Source organism: Chlorocebus sabaeus, chromosome 23 (assembly GCF_047675955.1).
Source record: "Chlorocebus sabaeus isolate Y175 chromosome 23, mChlSab1.0.hap1, whole genome shotgun sequence".
NCBI lineage: Eukaryota > Metazoa > Chordata > Mammalia > Primates > Cercopithecidae > Chlorocebus > Chlorocebus sabaeus.
The window spans coordinates 30,667,099-30,688,113 of record NC_132926.1 but is presented as its reverse complement, the minus strand read 5'-3'; the positions used below and the strand labels follow the sequence as shown (position 1 = coordinate 30,688,113).

General features: G+C 42.2%; 1 protein-coding gene across 4 annotated transcripts in view; it reads left to right on the top strand.

The window, feature by feature from the left end:
* Positions 1-21,015, top strand: part of SLC36A1 (solute carrier family 36 member 1) — a 47,975-nt gene that overhangs the window by 15,386 nt on the left and 11,574 nt on the right. For 3 of the 4 annotated variants that reach the window (XM_008015052.3, XM_008015055.3, XM_008015053.3), the window contains exons 3-10: positions 4,207-4,297; positions 5,171-5,259; positions 5,720-5,815; positions 7,842-7,926; positions 8,349-8,567; positions 14,216-14,314; positions 17,101-17,267; positions 19,814-19,983. In XM_008015052.3, the coding sequence (XP_008013243.1) occupies positions 4,207-4,297; positions 5,171-5,259; positions 5,720-5,815; positions 7,842-7,926; positions 8,349-8,567; positions 14,216-14,314; positions 17,101-17,267; positions 19,814-19,983 (1,016 nt within the window). The remainder of the gene's footprint in view (positions 1-4,206; positions 4,298-5,170; positions 5,260-5,719; positions 5,816-7,841; positions 7,927-8,348; positions 8,568-14,215; positions 14,315-17,100; positions 17,268-19,813; positions 19,984-21,015) is intronic. The other variant, XM_073010573.1, reaches the window with a different exon arrangement.

The window sequence follows — 21,015 nt, the reverse complement described above, 5'->3', positions numbered from 1 at the left end:
AGACCCGAGTACTTACTTGTAAGACATTTTCTTGAAAATGAAAGAAATCAGCTCATTACCTCAAGGAAAACAATAGACAATACATATCTCTCGCTCAGAATAAAATTCAAACTTTCAAGCAAAATTAGGAAAAAAAAACTTGTATCCAGTGCCATGAGCCTGATAGCCCCTCTACTTGAAGACTTTTCTGATGAGATAAGTGGTGATATTAACAAATGTGACTTTTTGGTATTATTGATCTATAATGAAGATGTTAGAGTTGGAAGATCTGTATAAACTCAACTAAAGTATGATGTTCGGAATTCTGCGTGGGTAAAAGGTCCATTGAAAGAGCAAGATCAGCAATGGATTTTTTCCTTTTTTTTTTTTTTTTTGAGACAGAATCTTGCTCTGTTGCCCAGGCTGGAGTGCAGTGGCACAATCTTGGCTCACTGCAACCCCTGCCTCCCAGATTCAAGCGATTCTCCTGCCTCAGCCTCCCAAGTAGCTGGGATTATAGACGGGGGCCACCACGCCCAGCTAATTTTTGTAGTTTTAATTTAATAGAGACGATGTTTCACTATGTCGGCCAGGCCAGTATCGAACTCCTGACCTCAGGTGATCCACCCTTCTTGGCCCCCCAAAGTGCTGGGATTACAAATGTGAGCCACTGTGCCCAGACCACATTGCAGGTAACTTCTAAAAAATTAACATGTGTTGCATTTTGGACTAGTGTCAAAGGAAAATTGCCATAATTGTCTGTGGAGGCCATTAAAATACTCCTTCTTTTCCAACTACATGTCTGTGAGAAAATAAATTTTTTTCGTAAATTTCAACAACAACATATAACAGTACATTCAACGTAGAAGTAGGTAGTCCAGCTGTCTTCTGTTAAGTGAGATACTAAAGAGATTTGGGGGAAAAAAAAAGACAGTGCCATTCTTACCACATTTTCTTTTTTGGAAAATAGGGTTCTTTTTCATTAAAAAAACTATTTGTATTAACATGCAGTGAACTTACTGTTATTTTTTAATTAAATATTTTAAAATTTTTCTCAGTTTTAATTTTTATTATAGTATAGATCAGCAGATGTAATCCACATCAGCTAAAGCTATTTGGCATCTTCCGTGATTTATCAGAGAATAAAGGGGTCCTGAGACCAAAAAGTCTAAGAATGAGTGATGGAGCATGAATGGAAGTACAGAGATTTGCTAGGCTTCTCCCTTCCCTTTTCAGAAAGATAGCCCTCCCTTGTAGTTAAGACTTCACTGTTCATGAAGTTGATTTTGTGCTTTTCACACAGTACTGGGTAATCCCAGCTTGGGGCCATCTATTAAAAATAGTAATTTTCGTCAATTGCTTGGAGTCCTGGTGTTTCAGAGCTGAAGGGATCGTGGAGATCATTTTGCCCTAGTCTGGTTCCCTCACCATACAGATGAGACAGCAGGCCCAGGAAGGGAGGGGCGGAATTGTCATATGAAGGTGATGGCAGAGCTAGGGCGGGGGACCTAGTGTCGCATGCTAGCCAGCTCAGAGGCATTTTGGGGAGGTCTCTGGTAGGTAGGTGGGTTTGATATAGTGCTTACCTTTGCCCTTAAGTGGATTAAACATTTGTCAAGATAGAAATTTACTGGACCCATTATCTTGCAGCCACAGGATACTGATAATGCATTTACTGTAGACACATGTAATGCTTAAGCTGTTTCCTCAGGACATCTTAACCTCTTCTCATGTGGAAGCAAAGTAGTTTCCTTGGTCTTTCTTGAAAAAGATGGGGACAGTAGGAAGATCAGGAGATTTTTTCCCTCAAGGTAAAAGGAGAAAGGTTAAAGTGAAGTTCTTTTCCAGGGGGTGTAGATGTACTTATTAATGGCTTATATGAGTAACAAGTGTTACTTGCTTTGAGTTTCTAGTGAATTGCAGATCTGAAGAAATGCATGTGAACATCAGTTTTGAGGGGTTTAGGTTACATGTTCTGTAGAACCACAGACAGTGCCAGGGGCCAAATCCTAAGTGATTTGGGGCAAAAATACTGTATTTGACCTGTTTCCTATCCTTCTGGAGGTAACAATGGATAGAAACTGAAGACACGACCACCCCTCTTGTCTTCAGCATAGTAGGAAGACAAGGAACCCCTTGGATGAGTTCCTATTCCCTGCAGAAAAAAGAGAAACTTCCTGCCTCTGTCCTCACCTTCACCCTAACTCGAATGGCAACTAAACCCAACTACTCCTTCTGATTCCCATCCCAGCTCTCTCTCTAGGGTGCTGTTCCGAAGCCCTTCTCTTTGCCAATGGTGTCTTTTCCCCCAGAAGCACATTTACAGTTCCTGCCTGTGCTCCTGTGCTCAGCTCGGGTCTCTTCTGTACAAAGCCTCCCTTCTCCCTGGTGTCTGTTCTTGGGTTTTTCTTTGTTTTCCTTTTTTTTGAGATGGAGTCTTACTCTGTCACTCGGGCTGGAGTGCAGTGGTGCGATCTTGGTTCACTGCAACCTCCGCCTCCTGGGTTCAAGCAATTCTCCTGCCTCAGCCTCCCAAGTGGCTGGCTGTGATTATAGGTGCCTGCCACTACACCCAGCTAATTTTTTGCATTTTTAGTAGAGACGGGGTTTCACCATGTTGTCCAGGCTGGTCTTGAATGCCTCACCTCGTGATCCACCCACCTTGGCCTCCCAAAGTGCTGGGATTACAGCCGGGAGCCACTGCGCCCAGCTGCTGGGTTTTTCTTAAAGACAACAATCTATTTTTGGTGGTGATTAATGTGTTCCCTTATTTTCCCCGAGACATTATTTCTGGAGGCTGAGATCCATACCAGATTCATACTTATTTTCACCACTGCAGTTAACACAATGCTTTATATGTGATAGATGGCATTTGTTGACTGAAAAAATGAATGAGGAAGTGTGAGAAGCTTTACCATTGCAGCTTGAAGGGGACAGTTTGTACAGATCCGCCCTCACAGCAGAAGAGTAAACTAGGTGACTATCTGAAAGGGCTTCTGTGATCCTAGGACTCTATGGCGTTTGACTTTTTTTTTTTTTTGAGATGGAGTCTCGCTCTGTTGCCCAGGCTGGAGTGCAATGGTGCGATCTCGGCTCACTGCAACCTCCGTCTCTCGGATTCAAGCAATTCTCTTACCTCAGCTTCCTGAGTAGCTGGGACTACAGGTGCCCGCCACCACGCCCAGCTAATTTTTGTATTTTTAGTAGAGACAGGGTTTCACCATGTTGGCCAGGATGGTCTCAATCTCTTGACCTCGTGGTCTGCCCACATCAGCCTCCCACAGTGCTGGGATTACAGGCATGAGCCACCGCACCTGGCCTGACTTTTTTTTTTTTTAAATACAAAGTGTATCAGGGATTTCTGGCCTCTTATGGTATGGTGTGACTTTTACGGTATTCACTTTGTATCTTTCTGTTACAGGGTTTGGGCTTGTTTTTTTTTTTTTTTTTTTTTTAATTTCCTCTGTTCTCTCACCAGTGTTTGTCCGTCATAGTTTGGTTTGTCATCCTCTCTTGCAGTTTTGGGGTCTGAATCTTTTGGTTTTTTTTGAGGTGGAGTCTCCCTCTATTGCCTAGACTGGAATACAGTGGCGTGATCTTGACTCACTGAAACCTCTGCCTCCCGGGTTCAAGCGATTCTCCTACCTTAACCTCCTGAGAAGCTGGGATTACAGGTGCAAGCCTCCATGCCCGGCTAATTTTTGTATTTTAATAGAGACAGGGTTTCACCTTGTTGGCCAGGGTGGTCTCGAACTCCTGACCTCAGGTGATCCACTGCTTCGGCCTCCCAAAGTGGTGGGATTATAGGTGTAAGCCACTGCACCCAGCCAGGTCTGAGCGTTTACAATGGCCAGTTCAGTGGTTAGAACCAGACCCAAATATACTTGGAAAAGACAGAGTGTCTGGAGAGAGTTGGAGCAGGCAGTCAGTTGGAGCACCCCTCTGGTCTAATCTCTGAGAGAAGGGATTCTCAGAAATGTCACAGAGAGTGGGGACTTACAGCACAGTGAATAAGAGGGGGAGCTCTGGAGTCAGACTGCCCAGATTTGAATCCTCCCCCAGCCCTTTACTAGCTGTGTGACCTTGAGCAAACTGCTTGATCATCTATAAAATAAAATCTTACAGGATTGTTGTGGAAATAAAATAAGATAATGCATATAAAGCACTGAGATCCTAATAAAAGTTAACTGTCATGGTTATCATTTCTTTGGCTGTCTTCCACTTCAGATGGTTCCAGACCTTGATCCACCTGTTAAAAGGCAACATTGGCACGGGACTCCTGGGGCTCCCTCTGGCAGTGAAAAATGCAGGCATCGTGGTAAGGGTCTGCATCAGTAGAGGGGAGTGGTGACAAATTTTAGGAGATAGCTTTTTGTTGTTGTTAAAATGTACTTGCTTTAAAACATTTTAGATAGAGAAGCATTTTTTAAAAATTCAGTTGACAGAAAGCAGAATTCAGACATTCATTCACCTAAAGATATTTATAGAGAGTGTTCTGTGTGTTAGGCACCGTTCTGAGCTCTTAGAATACGTCAGTGAATTAAAGATTCCTGCCCTCATGGAGCTTACTTCATGGTGGAGAGGATGTACTGAGATGGCTTGAGCAGTTTCTGTCAATAATATGAACTGATGAGTTAGTTACAGATGTCTGCCCATTTTCTACACGGTCCCCCATGCCTTGTTCCTAAATGGCCAACTGCAAGAATCTTATGTCTTCTTTTTGTGATTTACCTCCAGTTGACTGCCTGCCCAAAGCCATTCTGGTTTCTTTTGGAGTTGAAGAGAGGCTCGGAGATGTGGGTTGCCCTTAGCTAAATGCAGTCTTTCTTGATCTGGCATTGCTGTAAAGATAACTTACTTGTCTCGCCTCACATCCCTTAGCCCAGCTCTTCCCACAGTCACAGGAGCCTTCTATTCTGCTGACGTGCACCGGTCTCAGAACAGACTTATCTTATGTCCTTCTTCTCCACATGACTAAATCTCTCGAAAATGTGCTAGAGTTCAGATAGCGCCCATCTCACAGAGCTAATCTCCATGATCACATTTCTCTCTCTAATGCTGGACCCAAAGTTTTGTCAATGAAAAGTGCCTTAGTAGCTTTTTAATCATTTGCGAACCGAGTATCCATTGGGTTCACTCCTAATTCTACCTACTTCTCTCTCTCTCTTTTGCCCGCAACACCTGTCCCCAGATGGGTCCCATCAGCCTTCTGGTCATAGGCATCGTGGCCGTGCACTGCATGGGGATCCTGGTGAAATGTGCTCACCACTTCTGCCGCAGGTGAGAGCCCTCTGCGCCACCTCTCAAGGGACAAATTGTCCTTTTGGGTTCTGTTATCAACCCTGAAAATGAGCACTGATGCAGACCACTCTCAATTCTTTACACTGGCTGGAGGTAGCGGCTTATGATTGCAGCATTTTCCTTTCCCTGGTTATTTTTGTGTTCTTTTCTGGCTCATTATCATCTGTTAAATTGACTTATGCCCAGTGGGTAGACACTACACTCTAATTTCATGTGCGTTGTCATGTTTACCCCATTGAAATGATTCTACCAGATGGTTGTTTATAGTAAAAGTAACCATCCTGTCGACTTAATACTTCTGATCTTTGAAAGCACGAGGTACAGGACTCAGAGTGGTACCTCTGGGGTGACAGGTGGGAACTGACCCAGGTCTCAGTGGCTCTATTGGTTCTGTCTAATCCACATGCTCTGCCTTTCCTCTTCCCTCCTCCTCTTCCAGGCTGAATAAATCCTTTGTGGATTATGGTGACACTGTGATGTATGGACTAGAATCCAGCCCCTGCTCTTGGCTCCGGAACCATGCACACTGGGGAAGGTAACTGATTTCCTCCTTCCTTTCAACTGTGGCCTCCCAGTGTGAGGCCTTCAGACGGGGAGGTGCAACATGGGAGACAGTGTAAAGCGTGGAAAGAGTTGCTGTTTGGGTCAGTTGCCTTGGGCTGTGGCTCAGCTCCACTGGTAGTAAGCTGTGACCTGGGGCTGGGTAACTTCTTTTTTCCTTGGGTTTCAGTTTCCTTATCAGGAAAGCGTGGGGCCTGGCCTGAATGGTCTCTAGAGCCATTCCAGCTTTGGCAGTGTATGACCAGTGATTGTTTTTGATTCACTCATTTGTTCAACAAATGTATTTAAGCACTATCTTATAAATGGAACAAAACAGTTCTAGGTAAGAAGGGGAGATTTCCTGAAGTAAATTATGTGGTTCCTACCCTCCAAAGGCTTGTAGTCTGTGTAAGGAAAGAGATATCTGGGAAGAGAAGCCAGGGAATAAGATAAGAGACCAGTAGTAGGAGACACTTGTAAGAAGAAAGTGTCATGAGCTAGGAATATATCCTTAGCGCTCAAAGAACGAGGAACTTTAAAGATTCTCTTGTCGGCTGTGGCAGGTGAGAAACGCACATGAGAGCTGGGAGCAGAAAAGGCTTCAGGAGAAGGTGAACTAGAGCAGGGTGTGGAGATGAATTTGGAGGTGGGAAGTATTTGCAAATTTCTCCTTGTGGTAACTCTTCGATGTTTGGAGGGAAATATTATTTTTGTTTTCTACATTTAAATGTAGGAAATTGATACTATCAAGGGCTAAAAATTCTTAAAAAAAAAAAAAAAAAAAAAAGAACCACATTAAAACTATGTTCTCTAGAAAAGTTCCTTTTTGTGGCCATAGAGGAAACTTACCTTCATTCATAGTCACCTTTATCCTGTGATGCAGATTATATAGTTCTTTTGGCCAAATTATTTTCTGTAACTGGGAGAAGCTAGATTGCCAAGTGACCACCATGAGTTGGATGGTGGTTAATTCTTCCTTCCTTTCTTTCTTACTACTTCCTTTCTTCTTCCCTCCTTCCCTCCTTTCGTTCCTTCTTTATTAAAATGTGTGTTATTTTAACGTGTGCTCATAGTAAAAACTTTGTTTTGATCAAGATAGGATATAAAGTAAAAAGTGAAAGAAAATTTTGGTCACAGTTGCATGGGTAGCCTTTTGGAATTTGCTCTATAAGTAGAAACATACACATATTCTTAAGTTTTTTGCACAGATTGACCATACTATGTATACTGTTTGGAAACTTGCTCTTTCCCCTTAAATGTCTGAGACGTTTTTCTCTATCAGCACATAGAGATTTAACATAGTCTTTTTAACTGCTGTGTAATGTTCCATTTAAGAACAGTCTATAATTTAATCACTCTCCTTTTGATGATCCTTTAGGTTGTTACCAGCTGCTATTGTTCAGCCAGCAATCTGTTTTTGGTATATCAGTTTCTGTGTCCTTAATGTGGGACTTGGTTGGTTCTTGTATCCAAGTTAGAGAGACAGTGAAGGAAACTACTTCTGGTGTTTTATGTCAAAGGCTCCCTGTAACTTTAACAAAAAAGTGTGAGATGGGATAGTTGGGCAGATGTGTAGAGAGGAGGCTAAGGGGCTGGGCAGTGGTCATGGTGTCTGTGCATGTGTCTGACCTCATGCAGCATTCCAGACAAGAAGCCAGGAAGGGGATGTTGGAAACCACGCAGACAGCACCTCCCTCACCTTCTTCCCAACGCCCCAGACCGGTGGCACCTAGCATGGTTTCTTCTCCTGCCAGGGCATGCTCATCCCTGTCACTGCCAGGAAGGGTCTGTGATGGCTGGGGGAAAAGCACTGTTAAAAAAACACTGGGTACAAGGTACACTATTTGGGTGATGGTTGCACTAAATGCCCAGACGCTACCACTATGCAGTATATCCGTTTAACAAAACAGCACTTGTACTCCCTAAATCTATTAAAAAACAAAAAGAAAAAACACCTCCCCTTCTGGGAGTGTTGCATTTGTATTGTAACAGTCTTGTATTCCTTCCTTCCCCATCTCCAGACATATTGTAGACTTCTTCCTGATTGTCACTCAGCTGGGATTCTGCTGTGTCTATTTCGTGTTTCTGGCTGACAACTTTAAACAGGTAGGCACCTGGTTAAAAAAAAGCAAAAACAAAAACAGGAGAGAGGATGGCAAAAGATGATTGAAATTTTTGTTTAGGATTTTTTTCCAAGCCAGCTTTTGTCAACAAAAGAGTTAAAGTTTTAACATTTTACATGGAACCACATCTTCTGTTTGATTCCCAGGGAAAGAGCTCGGGCATAGAGAAACCGCCACATGTCTTGTCCATCTTCCTGTCCTAGGTACATATGATCAAACCTAGCTCAGACAATTGGGTTGCTGATGATAGTCGTGAAGATCTCTAAAGATGGCTCACTGGCCACAGATTCTAAAATGCCTTGTTCACACACGTGAGCCTTTCCTCAGGAACCTGTTCCAGCAGAGGATCCACCGGCCTCTGTTGTTTGAGAGGTGTTTCCGTTTTCTTCTTTCCCCTCATTCTAGGTGATAGAAGCGGCCAATGGGACCACCAATAACTGCCACAACAATGAGACGGTGATTCTGACCCCCACCATGGACTCGCGACTCTACATGCTGTCCTTCCTGCCCTTCCTGGTGCTGCTGGTTTTCATCAGGAACCTCCGAGCCCTGTCAGTCTTCTCCCTGTTGGCCAACATCACCATGCTGGTCAGCTTGATCATGATCTACCAGTTCATTGTTCAGGTACGTGCCTAGGCTCTCCCCTATTGTCTTGATTCAATATTTTTAAAAAGGCCAGGTGCGGTAGCTCACGCCTGTAATCCCAGTACTTTGGGAGGTCGGGGTGGGTGGATCATCTGAGGTCAGGAGTTTGAGACCAGCCTGGCCATCATTGTAAAACCTGTCTCTACCGCTAAAAATACAAAAATTAGGCGTGGTGGCGTGGTCCTGTGATCTCAGCTGCTTGGGAGGCTGAGGCAGGAGAATCGCTTGAACCTGGGAGGCGGAGGTCGCAGTGAGCCGAGATCACGCCGCTACTGCACTCCAGCCTGGGCAACAGAGCAAGACTCTGTCTCAACAACAACAAATATATATATATATATATATATATATATATATATATATATATATATATATATGTAAGTAGAATGTAAATAGTTATATGTTACTACTGGTGTATCTAGATTAGAGGTTCTTATCTTGGGCCCTGCTGACATTTTGGGATGGATAATTCTTTGCTATGGGGCTGTCCTGTGCACTGTAGGATGTTTAGCAGCATCTCTGGTCTCTACTCAGTAGGTACCAGTAGCAACCCCTCCACAAGTTATGACAACCAAAAATGTCTCCAGATATTGCCAAACCTCCCTGGGGGGCAAAATCGCCCCCCACCCCCCAGGAAGCACTGGTTTAGACTTTTTTCAATTAGATGGTTAATTCATGATCATTCTATACAACTGGAAAACAGAGGAAACTATTAAGATTAAAATAAACATGAATTTTTCTAACATGTATTTAGATAAGTAATTCCTTATCAACTCCAGTTAATTTTTATTTGTCACAATTATAAATTCACTTGTTCCCTGCCCTCACTTAGCCCATGCAGGCAAGTCTGTGGGGTGGCATGAGAGAGAACATCTGTATACAGATGGGTAGAAGATCAGGAGATCAGGCGAAGAAAAATGTGCCCTTAAACACTGTGACTGTTTGTGAAAATGACAATGCATTTTCTAAGGCTTGAGAAAAGGAAAAAAAGTAAAAGCAGGTAAATAAAAGAATAACTTAAAAACGATACTTACATTCAATTCCCCCACTAATTCATCAGTACATATTCATTAAAATGCAGACAACACAAATACCTCTTGAATACCACGTCCCCACCCTGAGTCTCCTCGCAGGGGCTCGCTCTGTGTGATTGGTCTGTCTCATTGTAGATCCTGTTAATGGATTTACAGCCCATGTAATGTACCGAGAAATACATTAAAATATATTTTGTTTTCGTTTTTGAAACATAATTTTGTAAAGTTACATGTTCATCTACCTTGCTTTTTTCCACCTTAAAAATGCCTTAGCGAGCCTTCCAGGTTAGTATTCCTGGCTCTACTTTGTTGTTGTTAGCTGTCACATTGTATCACAGAGTAGAGATTTGCTGCCGTTTATTTAACCAGTCCCCACTCAGTGGCTATCAGGTAATTGATAATTTTTAGTATTATTTCAGTATTAAGACAGTGAGATGTTCTTACGCATTCCTTTTTGTGGGCTTGTATAAATACTTCTTTAAGATATTTGTCTAGATGTGCAATTATTGAAGAGTGTGCACTTTTGATTTTTTTTTATGTTACCAAGTTGTTTTTTCCAAAAGCTATTTCCTAATTTCATAGAGACTCCCTTCCACAGTATTTACATGCCCGTTTTTCCACCCTTAACTAATACTGGATGTATTAGTATTATTTATATTATATTAGTATTATTTATATATAGTATATATTGTATATTATATTAGTATTGTTTATATATAGTATAATTATATTAGTATTATTTTGGTCAGTCTGACAGGTGAATATTACCTCATTTTCATACAGTCTGCTTAACAGTGACCCAGTCATCCACTGATAGTTTCCAGGAAAACAGTGGCTCATAAAAAGCAGAACTTATTGTGCTAAGCAAATGACTTTATCAGTTTAGATTAACATTGTGCTCTGTGAATATTGACTGTTTTTTCATCATGGTAAGTCAGATGAGTGGCAGATATTGACTGTTCTTCTGCAGAACTGTTTTTTTAAACATAAAATAAATAGTTCTTCGCGTCCCTTTTTTATGAGACTGGAAGGAGGGCCTGTGAATGCACGATAGACCATTTCCATTGCCAAACAAGGAAGGGTAAATATTTACCCATGATTTCACATTGTAATTAGAGCTCTCAAGAGCACCTAGGATACACTCCAGTGGACGTTAAAGATGAATTGAGTGACACCACTCCCCATAGACAGGTACACCTGCTGCATTTAGTTTTAAATCATTGCAGGTAGTCGGGCTGTGGTGGTTGCCATGATCAGAGGGCTGGGATGAGAATCTGGGTTCTTGTAGCATCTCAGTCCCAATCAACTGGTAGTATCCATCCAGAGTGATGTCTGTTCATAGTACAACCAGGACACAGAGCAATGTCTGCATAAGGGCAGCCCTGCTGATTTCTTGAGAGCAATTCCGAGTCTTCCTCTGGGCTTAGCCAGAAGTTGTGCTGTGATCAAATAGTGCCGTCTACCCGGAGTGCAGGATGGGGGAGGAGGTTTGGCTGTGTTTTGATGTAGTCACTGCCCATAGTGTTGTAATTGCTTCATTTTGATGTGTCGTACAGCTAAATATGCTCCCTCTAGGTCATTTTTGTTGCTGCTGCCTCTGCTGCTTGTTACTACTGTTCTGTTTTGGCATTTTGCCTCACTTACCATGATGATTCCCCTACTGTTCGGTGTTTCTGATTTTTGTCCCTAATCCTAAGCACGTGCATGACTGTTCCTTTTGCCCCTCATGCACATGCCATTATAGGTAGCAGACCAAGGTCTTCCACCTGAGCAGGTTCCCCTCTGTCTTTGGCATGTGGAGTCTCAAATGGAAGAGTTCCAGGCAGAGTGCTTTGCACAGAGGGAGCTCCCAATAAATGTTTTATCACTGCATATTGTTGCTTCTGAGATGTGTTTTTCATAGTTATAACAGTTTCAGAATTGCAAGAGTACATCTCACAATCCATGTGTACATTTAACAGCATTTTCTCAAAATACTGTTATTATTATAATTGATAATATGGTAAGACCTCACATAACATCATTGATACATTCTTAGAAACTGCAATCCATGAAATGTATATATAGCGAAATCAGTTTTTTTCCTCATCAATGTTATAACAAAACAGCATTGAAGGAAGTGACTACATCGTTTCACTTAAAGTCTCAGTTTCCAAGAACCTATTGATGACGAGTGAGGAGTTACTGTGTTGTAGAATTGAGGAGCTATGTTGATAACAAGCTGATTTTAACATGTATGTTTCTTTATAAATTAAACTTTTCTCATTTAGTTGGCTGGGTCAGTAGCAATCAGTAAGTATGTAGAATAACACACTCCTTCTGCTGGCATCATTTCCACAATATCCCCAGACATGGATTGTGGAATTCCTGGTCTGATACTTGAATCTGATCTGATGTATGAACAAGAGCAGGAGTCATTCACTAAGCAACAGATAGCACCTGTTTCCAATAACTTATGTCACATTTGTGACTCAGGAATAACTACAGGGCACTCTTGCTCTCAAGTCCCATTGTAGATGAAAAATACCTATTAACCTGTCTTCATTCCATGTATTGAAATGCTTCTTACGAAGAGACCTAACAGATTTCTTAGCAGGGGCCCAGGGAAACGTATTTATTTAATTTTTTTTTTCAAAAGCAGTATCGCTGCTTTGAAATCTTTCAAAGAGAAAGCTGTTATAGAGATTAATAATGGATCTCCTTTTACTCACCTGAAATTATTCTGAAGCCTGTTAAGAGCATGCCCCGTATTATCCAAATATCCATATAGTTAAGTCAATTTTAAAACATTGTAAAAGGCTGTTTTAACATCAATTTTCATTTTAATTGAAGCAATGTATGCATGAGGTTTAGAAAGTCAAATTTTAAAAAGAGAACAGTTTGAATCCCCCCTCCCTACCCTGCCCCTTCCACACAGTCTGTTACTGGAGACTTGTTCGGTGGAGGATTTTGCAACTATACATACTCTGTATTAGTCAGGGTTCTCTAGAGGGACAGAACTAATAGGATAGATGTACATATACAGGGGAGTTTATTAAGGAATATTAATTCACGCGATCACAAGGCTCCACAACAGGCCGTCTGCAGGCTGAGGAGCAAGGAAGCCCGTCCGAGTCCCAAAGCTGAAGAACTTGAAGTCTGATGTTCAAGGACAGGAAGTATCCAGCATGGGAGAAAGATGTAGGCTGGGAGGCTAAGCCGGTCTAGCCTTTTCATGTTCTTCTGTCTGCTTTTTAATCTGGCCACTGATTGAGCTGGCAGCTGATTAGATGGTGCCCACCCAGATTGAGGGTAGGTCTGCCTTTCCCAGTCCACGGTTAATGTTAGTCCCAGTCCCAGTCAAATGTTAGTCTCCTTTGGCAACACCCTCACTAACACACCAAGGAACAATACTTTGCCTCCTTCAATCCAATCAAATTGACACTCAGTATTAACCATCACAACCTCCTTCCTTATACAATCTTAACATTGTACCTGCAGTTAACAGTTGCCCCTTTTTTTTTGACCTATTTTTGAAAACATTCTTTTTGTTCTTTCTCCCCACATGTTCCAACACTCCTATTGTGTGCTTCTTGGTAATACTTTCAAAGTGCTCAAGCTCATTGATAAGAATTTTAAAAAGGAGAAGAAGAGGAAAAAGGAAGAGAACCAATCTGAAAATTTACCGCTTTCTCTTCCCTTCCAGCTTTATCTTTGGTGTTTATGTAGTTGTATCAGAGTGAATATATAAATTAAAATTAAATTTTTTTCTCCCTAATATTTCATAAGTAGATTTTCATGTTCTACTTAGTTGTCTCAATTTTTACTTTTTAATAGTGCATACTGGCTGGGCGCAGTGGCCAATGCCTGTAATCCCAGCACCTTGGGAGGTCGAGGCAGGCAGATCACTTGAGATCAAGAGTTCACAAACAGCTTGGCCAGCATGGTGAAACCCTGTCTTTACCAAAAATATACAAAAATTAGCCAAGTGTAGTGGTGCACACTTGTAGTCCTAGCCACTTGGGAGGCTGAGGCATGAAGAATTGCTTGAACCCAGGAGACAGAGGAGGTTGCAGTGAGCCAAGATCTCGCCACTGCACTCCCGCCTGGGCAACAGAAGGAAACTGTCTCTAAATAAATAAATAGTATACATATTCTGTGGTTTAGCTGGTATGTTGTTAATTACTTAACTGATCCCTTGTTTGGGATCTCTACTAGATATACAATATGTGCTTATTTGGGAGCATTTATGTTGTTTTCAGTTACTTTATTAAACAGCTTTGCTCAGTGTTTTTCATCTTTTGATTTTTTTTCTACTTGAATTCACTTTCTTGGGATGGGATTACCTCGTGAAAGAATGTGACTCTTTTTATGCAAGCCCCAACATTTGAGTTTTTAATAATATGTTAGGCTTGTCTTTCCCCCAAACAAGTGGGTTTTTCTTAGTCTGAAGAGAAAAACATACAAAGGTTAAATGTCCCTAAACATCTGTCAGGTATTAGACTTTCTTCCTTTAGAGAATCTCGGATTTGTTGAAAGGTATGACCTCTCTGATTCAGAGTTCAAATCCTGAATTTCTGTATAGCCTTTTGCTTTGTTTTGCTTTCTCTCTTTCAGAGGATCCCAGACCCCAGCCACCTCCCTTTGGTGGCTCCCTGGAAGACCTACCCTCTCTTCTTTGGCACAGCGATTTTTGCATTTGAAGGCATTGGAATGGTAAGAGCTGCACTGTGATTTGGGCTAGTGTTCTCTAGTGCCCTTGGTGTCCTGCTTCAAGGTCTGTTTCAAGGAATGCTGAGGAAACATTGTTAGAAATTATCTTCTGAGGCCAGGCGCAGTGGCCCACACCTGTAATCTCAGCACTTTGGGAGGCCGAAGCCTGTGGATGACTTGAGGTTGGGAGTTCGAAACCAGCCTGGCCAACATGGTGAAAGCCCGTCTCTGCTAAATATACAAAAATCAGCTGGGCATGGTGGTACACGCCTATAATCACAGCCACTCAAGAGGCTGAGGCAGGAGAATCGCTTGAACCAGGGAGACGGAGGTTGCAGTGAGCCAAGATCGTGCCACTGCACTCCAGCCTGGGTGACAGAGTGAGACTCTGTCTCAAAAAAAAGAAATTATCTTCTGTGACTCACTGGTCAGTTAGTGAATAGTGTTTTGGGGATTCCATTGAGATTTCCCAGCTTCAACTTTTCAAGACAAATTGTATGTAATTTTAAAATGTTTACATTCAAGGCCCCGTCATTGCACACTCATCTCCTATGTGTGCAGTAAGCAATAGTATATGGCAATCAGGAAGGCAAGGTCTAGAGTCAGACTGACTTGGGGGTAAGTCCTGGCTCTGCCATAGAGTAGCTGTGTGACCTTGAGCAAGGGCTTCACCTCTTTGAGCCTTCATTGTTTATTCCTGAAAAGTGAACTTAATGATTCGTAGTTATTAGGATTAGATGAGATATGTGCAAAGTGCTTTGCACAGACCCTGAAGCATGGTAAATGTTTAATAGATTTTAATTTTATTAATATTATTTTATTATTGAATCAATAAATGTGTGAATAATTTCTCTGCCCTACAACATTGGTTTGGTGTATTTTCTACATGCAAAAAAGCAGCCTTCACTCCACCCAATGCTTTTCCTAAAGAGGAATCTACCCCTCAGTTTTACCTAATTTGAATTTTATTTGTGTTTTTCATAATAACGGTACAAAACTCTTCTCTGAAGAAAGTTATTCCTGGCCAGGGGCTCCACAAATGGGAAGAGCCTCCTCCTGGCACGGCACTTCTTCCTCTTTTTTGATTTCCCAGACACCTTATTTGCTTTTAAGAAAACCTAGAAGCTGTACACATTTTTTGTCAGAATCGTGAGAAATCACCCAAGTGGTGTTGATGGAACACGTTGAGGCTCTGACCTCATGGGGGAGGCTTTGGAGTGATTACATGTAAATCACTGATCTCCTTGAGGTTTTATACCTTGCCCTGTGCCCTTTCTTGGGGCTTTTCATTGCCCATGAAGAGTATCTCACTTTAATTCAGAAACACAAATGGTTTCTTGCTGCCGGGGCAGAAGCCTGAGCAGGCCCATATTTCAGCAGTGAGAAAGAGATCCCAAGAACTCAGGACTGGAAAGAACAGGCTGAGAAAGTGTGGAAAGATGCCCAGAGACCTTGGGTTCCTGGGCATCCTAAGGGACCTTGTGCTAAATTTTTAGTAGCTTTCCCTAACAGCACAGTGCAGAAATTGTTTGCTTGGTTTCATCACCACTTGTACACAAAGTTATTCTGCAAACATTATTTGTCTTCAAGATTTCTTTGTATTTCTACTTTTTTACAATAGAGAGAGAACACTGCTAGATTGACTCTTGGTTTTGGATCTAGAGCTTATTCATTGCCTCAGGGTAAAGTGCCAGGCTGCACACTGTGTATTCATCGTGTGCTCTGTGTTCATGCAGCTGTCACAGGCCAGATAGGACATGGAGGAGATGGGCTCCCTGCCCTCTGGCTCTTTGTATTCTTGGTATGAAGAAAACTGACAGATACATTTAGAAGCTGTTTCTAATGGATGTGGATTAACTGAAGCTGGAGCATGTGGTGGGGGACACTGGGAGCCCCTGGGAGCACCAGGCCTGCAGCAGAATCGTGTTGGTGTGTGCAGCACACACCCATTGTGTCTTATGGCCGCAGGCGCTGCAGGAAAATAAGTGTAATAACAAGATCAAAGTTTGTGGCACAGCTAGACCTTGCCCAGTGTTGCTCTTCCGTATTAGCCATGCCAGATCCAGTTGATGGCAGACCGTGAAGATCCTCACAGTCACACCATTTTCCCAATTCCTAAATAAACTCATTTTCATAGGGGCCTTTCCTTTGCCTTTACCAAAGTTAAAGAATGTCCTCTGTTATGACGAAGGAGGCAGCAAAGGTCAGTGGTTTGTAATGGGAGTCTGGAAACTGGGCATTGTTAAGCACCCATGTCTCGAGATCCTCTATGAAGTCATGCTGTCTTTCGCACCGCAGCTTCTCTCACTTGGAGGTTTAACTTTTCGCTGCTCATGCTTGCCCCTGTTAAGCTAGAGTGGCAGTTTTCCCTGACCTATATTTTGCATTCTTTCGACAGGTAGCAGGAAGCTGTGATCTCAGGTTAGATGCCAGGTGGACATGATGTGGGAAGGCCTTCTGATCGCCATGTGGCCTCACTCACAGGGCAAGGGACATTCCCAGCCTGCAGGGATCCTGCAGTAGGAGAACAGAGCACTGTCCTGAGCCAGGAGTCCTGGGCTCGTGTCCTGCCCACCCTTACTTTTAGGACTTCCTGGCTAGGCAGTGGACTGCGGAGTCCCTTCTAGTCCCAAGAGCATAACGTCTGATGAAATAACTTTAAAGAGGAGATGTGCTTCTGGAGAATTCTGGAGATAAAAGAGTTACTTTTTTTCTGAGGATTTTTTTTTCTTGGCCATTAACTTTGCTTTTTTCTGCACTTTCTCTCCTCTCTCACTCCTCTCTCATAGGTTCTACCCCTGGAAAACAAAATGAAGGATCCTCGGAAGTTCCCACTCATCCTATACCTGGGCATGGTCATTGTCACCATCCTCTACATCAGTCTGGGATGTCTAGGGTACCTGCAATTTGGAGCTAATATCCAAGGCAGCATAACCCTCAACCTGCCCAACTGCTGGTACGTCAGGGGAGGATGGAAACCTAGGAGCACTGGATATTTTTAAAAACTAATGGATCAGAGTGTGGATTTTTCCTCTTATCTCTTAAACCAGCCCACTTCACTCTAACCCACCGTCTCCTGCCACTGCCAGCCCTCACTGGCTGCCCTGGACTGCATTCCGTTTGCGTTATTCACGTAGAGCCTTCTGCTGAAGCCAGTGGTGCTGATCAGCCGGTGGATAAGCCATTTCTCCTTGGAATTCCTAAGCTCAAAAGGACCGAGTATCTAGTCCATTCACTGTAAACCATTCCAAATGGACAGGGAGATGGGAGGGCAAACCTGCATTTGGTTCCCAGCATCAGTTGTGCCTCTCCCTTGGTAGTCACAGGCTTGATATGCAGGTGGGAGCATCTCACTGTGGGCCGGGGATTGTTGGGAGTCCTTTCGTACCTCTCTTGCATTGGTGAGTGTATTATAGGGAAATAGTGAGCCATATTGAAATGCTTCCTGAAAAGGTAGATGATGTCCCAGGGCATGTGCTGAGCAACCATCCTGTTTTGAAGATTAATCATCTCCTGGTGGAGAGCAGCTGTTAGCAGACACTGAGAAGCTTGTTGAGTGCCCTGCGGATCAGAATCACCTTTCAGTCTAGGCTGGCTGATCTGCCTGGGTGTGCTTTTTATTTTGTTTTGTTTTGTTTTATTGTATTGTATTTTTTAAGTCAGCAGCACTCAGTATTTCCAGGGGCTTTCCCATTCAAGTACGAACCAGGCTTGACCCTGCTTAGCTTCCAAGATCAGATGAGATTGAGCACATTCAGAATGGTATGGCTATAGACCTGGATTCGCTGTTTATTTTTTAAAATTCTTTTTCAGTTGATTTTAACTCGTGAGGCATACTAATTATATATCTGTATGCAGTGTGTGTGACATTTGGATACATATATACAATGTGTAATTATCAGATCAGGGTAATTGGCATATCCATCTGGTGCCTACTTTTAAATTTCCAAACGTTTCTGCCCTTCCAAGAAGGAAGAGGCAGGTAGTAGCTTGGTGTAACTGTGTCACCTTTCCCTGGAAGATAAATGGATCGGGAGCAACAGAAGCAGCCCACGTGATCTGAAGCCATAGAGGAGCATCTGTCTTCTTTCCTAACACCCCAAACCCAGCTGCTGTCACTTTTCTGCCTCTCTTTGGGTGTAATTTATTTGGCTATCCCTGCAGGTGTCACTCTCCTGAGTCCAGACTTCATAGCTCTCCAGAGGCTTTCGGGCTGCTTTGAGTTTAATGATAGAGCCACCAGATTGTTCCAAAGAGTTTTCATTATCTATTCGTGAAGCAAATATGACCTTTTACCAAACTCAGCCTTTACAAGGTTGTTCTCCTGCTTATAGCATAAGAACATCTTCTAGATGTTAAGTTCAGCCACAGAGAAACTCAATGCACATATACACAGTCTGTATGAGCACATTTAAATAGATTTCCCACAGGGAGGACAAAGGTTTCTTGCTGCCTAACAAATGAGGGTCTGGTTGAAAGTGGAGCTTTGCTTAGGGATGGAGACCTTTCCTTTCAATGACCAAGTCAGATCTGTCAGCCGATCACAGACTTTTTTCCTAGTCTGCAGTCAAGGCACTGGAGTGATAAAATAGGGATATCCCGTGGTGAGTTACGTCTTTTTTGGAAGCTACACCTGAAGCAGTAGTAGGAAGAGAGCCATAGTGGTATGGAAAGATGGAATTCTGCTCCGGCCTCTTGGTCCTGCAGTGTCTTCACCTAATTCTAGGGACACTTGACTCGGATGGGACAGATGTAAATAGGCTTCTGACATTTTAATTGCATTTTTGTTTTTATTTTCGAAGGCACATACACCCATTTACCCATGGCAAAGATTCAGGTTTTCAAAAGGTACACAGAGAGCATTTAGTTTCCACCCCTCGCCCTCCACTCTAATTCCCAGTTTTACAATTTCCCATTTCAGAGGCAACCATATTCCCAGTTTCTTTCTTTTTTTTTTTTTGAGATGCTTAATGTATGTAAGATTGTCATGTGGGGCGAGGGTATTTTTTTTCTCCTCTTTTTTCTTTTTTAAGACAAATTGTAGCACTCTATAGATACTGTATTGCTTCATGCTTTCTTCACTTAAAAAAAGTGATATAAAAGTGTCCCCATGATAGTGATATACTATATCACATGATAGAGTGATATATCGTGGCGATAGTTTCATATCACACCTGGAGTTCTGCCTCATACTTTGTTAAAAGCTATATGGGGGCACCACGATTTGTCTAACCAGTTCCCACTGGTTAACATTTAAATTGTTTTCAGTCTTTCCTTCTTAAATAGTGCTGCAGTGAGATATTGTGAATATAAGCTTTTGTGTACATGTGCGAGGATATCTGTGAGCTAAATTTTTAGACATGAAATTGCTGGGTCCGAAGGACATGTGGGTTTGTAGCCTTGATAAGTGTCAACAAATCGCAATGGGACCATTTTGCACTCTTGCTGATGATGTGTAAGTGTGCTGAGCAGGCTTGGCACGTCTCCTGTCTGTCTCGGCAGGTTGTACCAGTCAGTTAAGCTGCTGTACTCCATCGGGATCTTTTTCACCTACGCGCTCCAGTTCTACGTCCCGGCTGAGATCATCATCCCCTTCTTTGTGTCCCGAGCACCCGAGCACTGTGAGTTAGTGGTGGACCTGTTTGTGCGCACAGTGCTGGTCTGCCTGACATGTGAGTAGAAGACGATAATTGCCTTGCTTGTTTTTCCCTAAAGGGCATCCAGTCTCCAGGGCGTGCGTGAGAAAAGACAGTATGTGCCTATGTTTGTGAGCAGAGAACCTGGCCCATGGCCTCGCTTTCAGAGTTGAGGCACCTCCAGATGGGGAAGTGAATTAATTACTTATGTACTCTAAAGAACATGGGAATGAGGACAGTGGTTTATTTATAGATAGGGTATGAAATGCTGTGGAGATGGTTTTTATTTATAGATAGGGTATGAAATACTGTGGAGATGGTTATCATTCAGAGTAAAGACATACAACTACTACCTCATATTAAATAAGGTAAAGGTCTGAAAGCCATTTAACCCGTATCTGTAATGAGTATAAGTTACTTTGATGAAGGGTACTTATTTGTTTTTTCGAATTGTTGTTTTTCCAGTGTGACAAGTTACTCCTTAGATTTCCTTTAGAGCCTGTAGGATGGTATTTTACACATTTTTAAATGTCGGTCTTACTAAATATGTTTCAGAAAATTTCTAGTGATTAACCTAGGTATTTGATTGATCTGATCACTTGTATTTTATTCTTCTTCTCTCAGCCCCGTTCCAAGGAGTGTAAGTTAAAAGACAGGCTATCCTTCTGTTTGCTATGGTTGAAAACTGGTGACATTTAGAAAATAAAAGTAAAAAATTATTTTTTTGTAGCTTTTGTGAGTTGGTAGACTAGAGAACCCCAGAGCAAATTGGTCTATAATAGTGAATTTAAGTTTCTAAGAGATTTGCAATTGTTTTCCAAATTGAAATGCTTAAAGCACAGATTCCTCTTTTTGGCTCTATTTGTTTTTGTTTTGTTTTGTTTTGTTTTTTGTTTTTTCTTTTTAACAAGAACCTCTTTGCTTATTATATTGAGACTTCCTCGAGAATTTTCTTAAATTATTCAGTCTGAGCCTCTGTCTTTGGAATAAAAATAGATCCATATGATTTTTAAAATTCTAATTAGGGTTGAATGTTTTAAGGATGAAAGATGGGGATGTTGTCTAGCA